At 42.0% G+C, this 11,710-nt stretch overlaps 1 protein-coding gene across 1 annotated transcript in view; it reads right to left on the bottom strand.

Annotated features, from left to right (window-relative positions):
• LOC123982171 (NLR family CARD domain-containing protein 3-like) overlaps positions 1-11,710 on the bottom strand; it is a 38,814-nt gene that overhangs the window by 3,407 nt on the left and 23,697 nt on the right. Inside the window, exons 4-9 of the mRNA XM_046067592.1 lie at positions 10,666-11,700; positions 6,994-7,167; positions 6,369-6,545; positions 5,747-5,920; positions 3,124-3,297; positions 2,749-2,922 (exon numbers count right to left, since the gene is read on the bottom strand). Of these exons, the coding sequence (XP_045923548.1) occupies positions 2,749-2,922; positions 3,124-3,297; positions 5,747-5,920; positions 6,369-6,545; positions 6,994-7,167; positions 10,666-11,700 (1,908 nt within the window). The remainder of the gene's footprint in view (positions 1-2,748; positions 2,923-3,123; positions 3,298-5,746; positions 5,921-6,368; positions 6,546-6,993; positions 7,168-10,665; positions 11,701-11,710) is intronic.

Here is an 11,710-nt window from a genome sequence, read left to right as displayed (position 1 = left end):
GGGGGGGGGGGGAATTAGCTTCCTGCTCATCCAGTGATCTTTTCTGGGGCACTAGAAGGATCGCCCAGGCAGTACAGCAGCGCAGCCAATAACTAACCCAAGATATGCCCATAGCAATATAAATTAAGCGTTCTCGAATCTGATGCCTGAAGGGCGAAAATTTTTTTGCCCAAAGCAGTGTCAGTCGGTGGTAGAGGGACACGTGACGTTGTTGACAATAATGAATGCGGATCTCAAGACACAGGCTTTCAGCCTTGGCTAGCTGGATGCATTCATGTAAATGCCGTATTTTGCTTCCCATGCTTGCTTTTTAAAACAGCAGGGACGGATACAACATGGACTGTTACAGGAGTGAACGACACGATACATTTATTTGAGAAGCTTAAGAAACATGAGTGTACGAGTGCACATATGGATAACACGGTGAAGCTAGCCATGCTAGGCAAAGTTAACATTGCTATACAGCTGGCCACAAGATTGGGGTGAGGAGACACAAGAAAGGTGGTTAAGAACAGGCACGTTTCATCAAAAATAAATGACTGTGTTAAATTCTGAGGGCCTGCGATGGACTGGCGACCTGCCCAGGGTGTACCCCACCTTGCGCCCGATGTCAGCTGGGATTGGCTCCAGCCCCCCCGCGACCCTGTACGCAGGATAAGCGGTTGACAATGGATGGATGTATGGAAATTCTGAGGGGCCTTTGTGCTGGCCTTGCATGGCCAAAATGAGACCACATCCTCTGACAACCCTGGCGTTTTCAGTAGATCTTGTTCCCTCGCTGGACAGCGTGTTGGAGGAGCACCTTAAGACAGCTACCGTTTTCAAAGACTTTTGGACTGCATACTGTCAGTTCTTAAAGATAACATTCTGGAGGAAGTAAAAAATGCAGAATATATTGCTATTCAGGCAGATGAGACAACTGACATTTCCAACCACTGCCAGTTGGTGCTTGTGCTGTGGTACATACACAAGGAGACAGCTGTGGGCTAAAGAGGTAAGCTGTATAGTTTATATTCAGCTCTGAAGTTTTAAGATGTGGTTATTCCCAGTGGTGGACAGTAACTTAAGCAGGCCTACTGTACTTATGGACAAATTAGAGGCATTTGTACTTTACTTGAGTATTTTTTTTTCATACTACTTATTGACATAATAAGTAATAATTTCTGACTATTTCACAAAGCACTGGTATCGTGCAGTTTGTGTTAAATTGTATCGGGACGGTTTCTGAAACTGACTGGATATGGCACAGCTCCACCTAAAATATTTTTCTCCAGCCTATAAAATAATGGAGTGTTTAACCGTATCAAGCAGCAGTCACATCTGAAAGCACTAAAACAGTAGAGTTTCCAGAGACAACAGCTAAAAGATCATTGAAAACTCTTAAATAGGCAGTTTCAGTACCATGATGGGGTTTAAATCCAATTTTTCATAAACACTAAAATCAGACTAAATCAGACTTTTGACAAAAAGGGAAGCTTAGAAATACCGTAGGTCTAAAATTTGATAGAATTGAAGTATCCAGATTCTTCTTTTTATAAACGTGGTTGCACAACCGCATGTTTGAAAACAGCTGGAACACACCCTGAGCTGAGAGATGTATTAACCAATGATACAATGCTTGACACAACATCTTTTAAAAAAGCGTGCAGGAATACTGTCAAGGGGGCAGTTTAACTATGTCAGAAAGAAGGAGGAATGTAACCGGCTCAAACTGCAGGAAGAAAGCTGGGCAGACAGGAGGGACAGAGGGGGGTCACTGTTAATGTAGTGGGTGAAAAGCTAAGACCAGTAATTTTTTCAATAAAATATTTCAGAAATTTTTGACATTAAATTATAGATGGGACACAATCTAATTTGCGAGGGTTATAAACACTGAAAAGAACCTCCGGCCTCTGGCTGTTTCTGGCTACTAAATAGGATAACAAATTTTTTTTAGCAGACTTTACTGCTCTCAGGTATTTACATAATGTATCCCCCTGTAGGAGCCAAATGTGGTGTTTTGTGCATTTAGATATTGGGTGTTGTTTCTTGTTTGGAAATTGGGTGTCGCTCTGATATTACCTGGGGTCAAGGTTATATAGGTAGCATCTAAGCTGTTGAAGGCAGGTGTTTTTGACCCGGAAGGGCAAAGGCTTTTGACCGCTGTGGCGCATTGGCGCTGAAACCTTTTGTTTGACAGTCTAAACTGGATAAATGGACATTTCACTCTGCACAGTCGTTGAAACTGGATAAATGGGTATTTCATTCTGCACGGTAAAACAAATAAACTTATTAATCAGCAACACAACAAAGCCTGGAGATTCTTAAGAAAGATACAGTACGGTAACAGAAAGACAAAGGTACAGCGCGTCAGCCAGGGCACTCCTGGGCTAAACCACTGCAGTAGCCCTCAGTATTAGACTGAGCTACTACACCCCCAATATTTCAAATGAATTTTTTCATTTTCTCTTAGCTATTCTACAGGCATGTCTGAGAGAGCGTATAGTGTCATTTTTCCCCTCAGTTGAGCAACACAGTCCATTATCTCTAACTACAATTAAAATGGTAGGTGAAGTTCTCAACATTGAGATTACAGCCATCAAAATTGTACGAGCCTGTCACCATTCTCCTCTCACAGCTTCACTGAGGAAAGCAGCCGCTGAGAAGGTTGGAGGTTTACAGGAAATACTGGATCTCTGCTTTGATACTAACTGTGTTTAGTACAATACTGCTGAAACCAGCATGGACTGACTCCAACCCTCTACTGACCTCAGAGTCTCCAGTCTGCAGTGTGGACTCTCCTTCAGATCAGACAGCAGCTTCACTCCTGAATCCTGCAGCTTGTTTCCCCACATCTCCAGCTCTCTCAGATGGGAGGGGTTGGACTTCAGAGCTGAGGCCAGAGAAGCACAGCTGATCTCTGACAAACTGCAGTGCCTCAATCTGAATAAAGAATAAATTATGTAACTTTAGAAGACAATGTTCCTGTTTGAAATCATTCAGTGTTTAATAATCTGTTCAGAGCTGAAGAAGGTTTAGAATGTAGAAGTTTAGAAAATGGAAACTCCAAACACCTGAACCCAACAGGATGCAGGTTCAAACTGTAAAATAAAAAAAAGCACAGAAGGAAAAATGGTGTCTGACCTCAGAGTCTCCAGTCTGCAGTGTGGACTCTCCAGAAAACCACACAGCAGCTTCACTCCTGAATCCTGCAGCTGGTTGTTATTCAGCTCCAGCTCTCTCAGATGGGAGGGGTTGGACTTCAGAGCTGAGGCCAGAGAAGCACAGCTGATCTCTGACAAACTGCAGCACCTCAATCTGAATAAAGAATAAATGATGGAGATAAAAATACATTTCTAATCCAATCAGATGTGTTCAGGTTTTAAATGTGGAGCTCAACATTACTCTGTCCTAATCAATGAGCTTTTCCCTAAAATGAGTAGAGGGACTTTGTCATTGTGTTATTGTGGATCATCATAATGTCAGCCTTCTACAGACATCATCCAAATGTCAGCACAACATTCATACACCTATTCATGTCAACACAGATCAATAACATGCTGCTGATCTCAGGCCAGTCTGTGTGTGTGTGTGTGTGTGTGTGTGTCTGTTTGTGTTCTGAAGGATCAATATCAGTGATCAGAAATTCTTTTTGAAAACACATAGAAAGCAACAGAAACAAAGAAATATTTCTATTTCAACAAATATTAGTTCAGAGGATCTTCTGAGGACCATGCTGGATTTATGCTGTGGCTCAGTAAGTGAGGCTTACAACTCTCTGCCAATGCTTTCTTTTGGTGCTTCGTACCACAGCAGTGTATATCCCATGCCTGTATACAAATCATCTTTCAGGCGCCTGGAGCGGGAGGAAAGGACAGTGTAAATCTGGTCAGAGGCCAACTTTTTTCTCTCTTCAGGCATGTTTGCAGTTTACAGACTGTCACTGCTTTTATGATGTTTGTGATCATATTAATGAACTTAAAGACACCGTTTCATTATATATCACATTCTGCATGGACTCAATTATCCCAAATAAAAAATAGGTTACTTACCCAAATAATAAAGACCCTGAGTGACTAAAGAACCTAAATCTGCCATTAATAAAAAGAAAATAATCTTCTTTTCTGGTGACCCCCAGGAGAAAAAAGGGAGGGTCGCGAAATATTTTCAAACTTCAAAAAAGGGGCGGACTGCCAGAAAGGTTAAGAACCACTGCTGTAGATCAACTTTTCACATGTAATATCATCCCTGCTGAGTGAACACACATGCATGATTTTGTCTTCCCTCCTTTTTTTTCATGTTCAAATGGAGAGAAAGGGAAATTTGGCCAAAGAGTAACCAAGTCTTGTTAAAGTTACTGACTAGCGCTGCACATTTTTTAGTCATTTTATAATCAGTAGCTTGTTTTATCGTACTTAAATAAATAAGTGCAAATAAACCTTTCTCAAAGCACTTTCATTTGTTCTTTACCATTTCTTGTTGCAAGCCATTTTTCAAAGCATTTTTAACAAAGGCTTACAAAAAGTGATGGGGACATGTCCCCGGCGTCCCCGGTGCAAATGATACCAATGCAGACATGCTTCATCCTCAGATGCAGTCTTAGCAACGAGTTAATCATGTACTTTTGGAAGAATAGTTTAACCCAGAAGCCAGCATCAACTAAGATGGCAGCCAGGTCAGTCCATTGTTTGTGTGTTAGTATGTGAGGTCTGATATTTTTCTGTTTTTATGCAAGATAACGTATTTCATTTGGGCCTGAATGAGTGGTACTTTCCCTTCAGTTTGGGATCTTTGGAGGGTCCATTTTTTATTAGACGTTATTTAATTTGAGTCCTATGTCCAATTCACTACCCCAAATCTGGAAAGCTTCTTATGTTCTCCCCTTATTTAAAGGTGGGGACCACTCAAGGCTAAACAACCACTGTCCAATCTCCAAACTCAGTCCTGGGTAAGATCCAGGGAGGCATGTAGTTGTTTTGCTTGAAAGGCCATTGTGTTTTTTTGTGATGTTTGATAAAAAGACAATCACTAAGCCGGGACAACAAAGAATCCACTTGATGAAAGTCTTAACATTTTCTTTTATCTGCTGGTTTTATGAATTGTCTGTGAAGGACAAGAATAGTCTGAGCAGCATTGTTAAAATCTGCTCCAAGATTATTGGATTATTGGTTTAGCTGACAGACCAGAGCTCCCTCTGGAAAAAATGAATACTATAGAAGGCTAGAGAGGTAATGAGTCATTCTGACCACATTCTTATCTGCTCATCAATCATACAGATACAGATGGCTGTGCAGTGGTTTTGTCCTACACCGACGTCAACTCACACTGAAGTGTTTCAGCAGCGGAGCATTTGGCCTGCCCTATGTTGTTGATGTGTTGTTCATTTGTCATTTTGTGTATTTGATTTTTGTGCTTCTACAATGGCTAAGTGGACTACGTAGTTAAATTGTTTCTCTTTTTGTCTGTTTTAACTGTTCATTAATTGTTGTTAATTGTTCATATACAATTGGGAGTCTGCACAGGGTATTTTATTTTGAAAACTGAACGGATTATCGCTGCCATTCTGTGTCTGACTTCCTGCCCGGTTCATCTGGTCTGTGCTGCTTTACGTGGCTTCCGTTAACAAACTGACTGACAGTGAATATTTAACTTTAACTAAAATAAAAAATAGCAAAGCAAATCATATTTGGCAGAAAAATCACAATTACATTTTTCCCCTAAATTGTTCAGCCCTACCACAATAGTAACAGAGAGTCAGTGAACTGACCTCAGAGTCTCCAGTCTGCAGTGTGGACTCTCCAGAAAACCACACAGCAGCTTCACTCCTGAATCCTGCAGCTTGTTGTTACTCAGGTCCAGCTCTCTCAGATGGGAGGGGTTGGACTTCAGAGCTGAGGCCAGAGAAGCACAGCTGATCTCTGACAAACTGCAGCCCCACAATCTGAATAAAGAATAAATGATGTAACTTTAGAAGACAATGTTCCTGCTTGAAATCATTCAGTGTTTAATAATCTGTTCAGAGCTGAAGAAGGTTTAGAATGTTGAGTTTAGAAGTGGAAACTCCCAAAATATCATTGAATTTATGTAGTTTTATTCTCATTTCTTTAAAAACGTGATGTGGAATAGAAGCAGAAAATTAGGAGTTTAAGAGGTTTAGAGTGAATTATCCAGTGGAGATTTTTGTTTTCTTGTTATATTAAGCTTTTAAATGTAGAGCTCAACATTGCTCTGCCACAGTCAATGGACTAAACCACTGAAGAAGAAAATAGACTTTAGCAAAGATACTCAGTGTGGATCAGTATAATATCAGCCTTATGTCTGCACTTTAGTGTCACCACAACTTTCACATCATATTAATCTCAGCACAGAAGGAAAAAATGGTGTCTGACCTCAGAGTCTCCAGTCTGCAGTGTGGACTCTCCAGAAAACCACACAGCAGCTTCACTCCTGAATCCTGCAGCTTGTAGTTGTTACTCAGGTCCAGCTCTCTCAGATGGGAGGGGTTGGACTTCAGAGCTGAGGCCAGAGAAGCACAGCTGATCTCTGACAAACTGCAGCCCCACAATCTGAATAAAGAATAAATGATGTAACTTTAGAAGACAATGTTCCTGCTTGAAATCATTCAGTGTTTAATAATCTGTTCAGAGCTGAAGAAGGTTTAGAATGTTGAGTTTAGAAGTGGAAACTCCCAAAATATCATTGAATTTATGTAGTTTTATTCTCATTTCTTTAAAAACGTGATGTGGAATAGAAGCAGAAAATTAGGAGTTTAAGAGGTTTAGAGTGAATTATCCAGTGGAGATTTTTGTTTTCTTGTTATATTAAGCTTTTAAATGTAGAGCTCAACATTGCTCTGCCACAGTCAATGGACTAAACCACTGAAGAAGAAAATAGACTTTAGCAAAGATACTCAGTGTGGATCAGTATAATATCAGCCTTATGTCTGCACTTTAGTGTCACCACAACTTTCACATCATATTAATCTCAGCACAGAAGGAAAAAATGGTGTCTGACCTCAGAGTCTCCAGTCTGCAGTGTGGACTCTCCAGAAAACCACACAGCAGCTTCACTCCTGAATCCTGCAGCTCGTTGTCACTCAGGTCCAGCTCTCTCAGATGGGAGGGGTTGGACTTCAGAGCTGAGGCCAGAGAAGCACAGCTGATCTCTGACAAACTGCAGCTCTCCAATCTGAATAAAGAATAAATGATGGAGATAAAATCCATTTCTAATCCAATCAGATGTGTTCAGGTTTTAAATGTGGAGCTCAATATTACTATGTCCTAATCAATGATTCCAGTCTGGAATAATGATAAAATCAGACATGTTGTTACTTTCATTCTCTTCTGTTTCTTCTAATTCAGAACAATCATGTGTCACTTTATGAAAAATACTAAGACAGCTAAGATGTTTTCTATAGAATTCCAAAATGGCCAATATGAAATAAAAATACTTTATGAAATGAACAAGATTTTAAGTAAATCCAAAAACTTGCAGAGCTCTTTACCACCTGTCCCAGCACTTCTGATGCTCATTTCAAAGCACAGATTTAGACTCTCCTCATCACCACTGTCATCTCCATCAACTCATAGCTGACTGACTGTGAGCTTCATCCTCAGGTGTCTTTAGAACTGGATCAACATGAATCCACTTTGAGTTCAGACTAAATTTGGAGCCAAACTCTTCAGACTGACAAACCTTTAAAAAGAGCTGTTGTGATTTGTGCTCAGAGAAACCCAGAAAACAAGAGAACTGAAGGAAAGTTAAAACTTCTGTATGGATTTGAAATTGGTAGATATACACTGGACAAGAGCAGAATACATGAACTGACCTCAGAGTCTCCAGTCTACAGTTTGGACTCTCCAGTCCAGCAGACAGCAGCTTCACTCCTGAATCCTGCAGGTGGTTTCCAGAAAGGTCCAGCTCTCTCAGATGGGAGGGGTTGTACTTGAGAGCTGAGGCTATGACTTCAAAGTGAGTCTCTGAGAGTTCACAGCCACAAAGTCTGTGATGACAGAGAATATGAAACTTAAAATACAATAAAATCTTTCACTTTATTCTAAAAATAGACTCACGGCATTAACATGAGATGTGCTTTGTGCTTCGATGTGGATCTGCCCCTGCGGATGCGGATCTGTTACCGCAGCTCTGATTCGTCATGCGCTTCAGACACTGCTGGGGGTCTTAAATGTCATTTCCTGTGTCCCCTATGTGGCGCTACAGAGCACCCGATAACTATATGTTATGTCCCAGTACAACAAGTGTGGAACACATCGTGAAAATTTCAGGGAAAATTCTATTTAAATCCCATGATGAGTGTCACACAGAGCATACTTCCTTTGCCAGTAGGTGGCGCTAAAACTATGACTGAATATTGGCATGTACAGTAAAGTTACAACAGCTTCCTGTTTCAAGGCGAAGAATGGTACTTTGCCGCCACGGATACACTGTTGAAGGAAAACTCAGAAGCTTTGCAACATGACATTATTTGTTTAGACTCCTCTGAGATAGTTTAAAAATAGATATGGCCAACCTGAGAGAAGCGGTTCATCACATTATAGAAGTAGTCACTCCTTATTGCCAGTAGGCGGTGCTATGATTATGAGTGAATGTGAACTAGTAGATGTGTTCAGGGCAGGACTTTTATGAAACGTGTAAAATTTGGTACAGATTTGAGAATGTACAGTGTCTTGGCAAACTGTGGAACTTTGCGGACACAAACACGGTGTTAACTAAAAACTCACAAGCTTCACAACATGCCATCATCACTGTATTAAGGCTTTTCTGAGACAGTTTTGAAGTTAATATTGCCAACATATCACAGCATGATACATGGTGCTATGACTTTGAGTGAATTTTGGCAAATAGACGTGTTCATTGTGGGACTGTTATCATACAGTATCTCACATTTTGTAAATATTTGATTATATCTTTTTATGTGACAACACTGAAGAAATGGCACATTGCTACAATGTTAAGCAGTGAGTGTACAGCTTGTATAACAGTGTAAATTTGCTGTCCCCTCAAAATAACACATCACAAACCCCTGGCATCAAAAGTGAGTACACCCTAAGTGAAAATTTCCAAATTGGACCAAATTAGCCATTTAAGCTCCCTGTCGTCATGTGACTTGTTAGGGTGACAAGTTCTCAGGTGTGAATGGGAAGCAAGACCCTGAAACTGAGCTGCAGCATTGTGGCCAAGACCATACAGCAGTCCAACAGGACAGGTTCCACTCAGAACAGGCCTCGCCATGGTCGAGCAAAGAAGTTGAGTGCACATGCTCAGCGTCATATTCAGAGGTTGTCTTTGGGAAATAGACGTACGATTGCTGCCAGCATTGCTGCAGAGGTTGAAGGGGAGGGGGGTCAGCCTGTCAGTGCTCAGACCGTACGCCGCACACTGCATCAAACTGGTCTGCATGGCCGTCGTCCCAGAAGGAAGCCTCTTCTAAAGATGATGCACAAGAAAGCCCGCAAACGGTTTGCTGAAGATAAGCAGACTAAGAACATGAATTACTGGAACATTGTCCTGTGGTCTTATGAGACCAAGGTAAACTTATATGTTTCAGATGGTATAAAGCGTGTGTGGCTGCAACCAGGTGAGGAGTACAAAAACAAGTTTGTCTTGCCTATAGTTAAGCATGGTGGTGGTAGTGTCATGGTCTGGGGCTGCATGAGGGCTGCTGGCACTGGGGACAGTGCAGTACAGTTCATTGAGGGAACCATGAATGCCAACATGTATTGTGACATACTGAAGCAGAGCATGATCCCCTCCCTTCAGAGACTGGGCCGCAGGGCAGTATTCCAACATGATAACTACCACAAACACACCTCCAAGATGAGCACTGCCTTGCTAAAGAAGCTGAGGGTAAAAGTGATGGACTGGCCAAGCATGGGGATTACACATTGGGATTACTTTAAGCACAAAGTTTCCATTAAACGGAAACCGGAGTACTATGTGCTATTTGCTATTTACGCGTTTCCGGTAAAAACACACAGCTAGTGAGGGATTTGTCGCAGATCTTGATCGGCGTGTAGCCAGTAGTTGAATGTGGTTACCCAACCCTGTGATGCAGACTGTGAGGAATATTTTACAGCTCCCACTGAATGAGTGAACACGGCAGCGGGACCCGAGCAATGACTTGGAGACCGATGGAGGCCAGTTTGACTACTGGGAATACAGTACGAAGTTGGTTTTCTTGCCAGAGAGCTGCAGTTTCGGTATTTTTAGTTAGGAATCATCTTAAGTTTGTTGATATCATTAAGTTGAAACACCACACAGGTGATTAAAGTTGAAAGAAATTATCACTGCTGGCAGAGGTAGGATTCAAACCCGAACTAGAGACTGAGGCTAAACCAATTGAGCTTTTTAGCCAGACTGTTTGTAATGGTTTGAGGTGGTGATGGAACAGTGGATAAGACACATGCCGTTGGTGTGAGAGACTCAGGTTCGAATCCACTGTGAGACACCAATGTATCCCTGAGCAAGACACTTAACCCCTCGTTGCTCCAGAGGCGTGCGACCTCTGACACATATAGCAATTCTAAGTCGCTTTGGATAAAAGCATCAGATAAATGTAATTTAATGTCACAATTTGATGTTTTGTTAATCGAAAATTGCATATAAATTGCCATAAAAATCAGCTTTATGTTGCTTTACAGTGCTGATAATAACATCTGGACTTACCGAGCCTTTCTGCAGTTCCTCACAGCTGGAATCAGTCTCAGTTGCCCCTCCTTTGATGTGTTGTACTTCTTTAGGTCCAACTCATCCAGAACCTTCTCTGACATCTGCAGCATGTAGGCCAGAGCTGAGCAGTGGAACACAGAGAGTTCTTTCTCTAAACTGTTTTCTGACTTCAAGAACTCTTGGATCTCCTGATGTACTGAGTGGTCGTTCATCTCCGTCAGACAGTGGAAGATGTTGATGCTTCTGTCAGGAGAGATCCAGTTCATGTACATGTTCATCTCCTTCAGGTTGTTGATGGCTCTCTGGATGATTTCTGGACTGTTGTCTGTCCGACCCAGCAGGCCTCCTAAGAGTCTCTGGTTGGACTCCAGAGAGAGGCCATGAAGGAAGCGAACAAACAGGTCCAGGTGGCCATTTTTACTTAGGAGAGATTTCTCCATGGAACTCCTCAGGAAGACATCCAGGGATGAATCAACGTGTTTATCCCACAGGAAGTCCTTCATTACTTCTGTGTTCCTGCTGGTGAAACAGTGGAACATGTAGACTGCAGCCAGAAACTCCTGAACGCTCAGATGAACAAAGCAGTAGACTGTTTTCTGGAAGATCACACTCTCTCTTTTGAAGATCTCTGTACAAACTCCTGAGTACACCGAGGCCTCTGTGACATCAAGACCACACTGCTCCAGGTCTTCTTGGTAGAACATGATGTTTCCTTTCTCCAGCTGTTCAAACGCCAGCCTCCCCAGCTTCAGAAGAACCTCCCTGTCAGCCTCCGTCAGCTCCTGTGGACTCGTCTCATGTCCCTCATCGTACTTCTGCTTCTTCCTCTTTATCTGAACCAGCAGGAAGTGTGAGTACAGGTCAGTCAGGGTCTTGGGCAGCTCTCCTCTCTGCTCTGTAGTCAACATGTGCTCCAGAACTGTAGCAGTGATCCAGCAGAAGACTGGGATTAGACACATGATGTGGAGGCTCCTGGAGGTCTTGATGTGTGAGATGATTCTGCTGGACAGCTCTTCATCACTGACTCTCCTCCTGAAGTACT

This window comes from Micropterus dolomieu, linkage group LG13 (assembly GCF_021292245.1).
Source record: "Micropterus dolomieu isolate WLL.071019.BEF.003 ecotype Adirondacks linkage group LG13, ASM2129224v1, whole genome shotgun sequence".
Lineage (NCBI taxonomy): Eukaryota > Metazoa > Chordata > Actinopteri > Centrarchiformes > Centrarchidae > Micropterus > Micropterus dolomieu.
The sequence above is the reverse complement of the archived record's forward strand: the minus strand, read 5'-3'. Positions and strand labels throughout refer to the sequence as shown.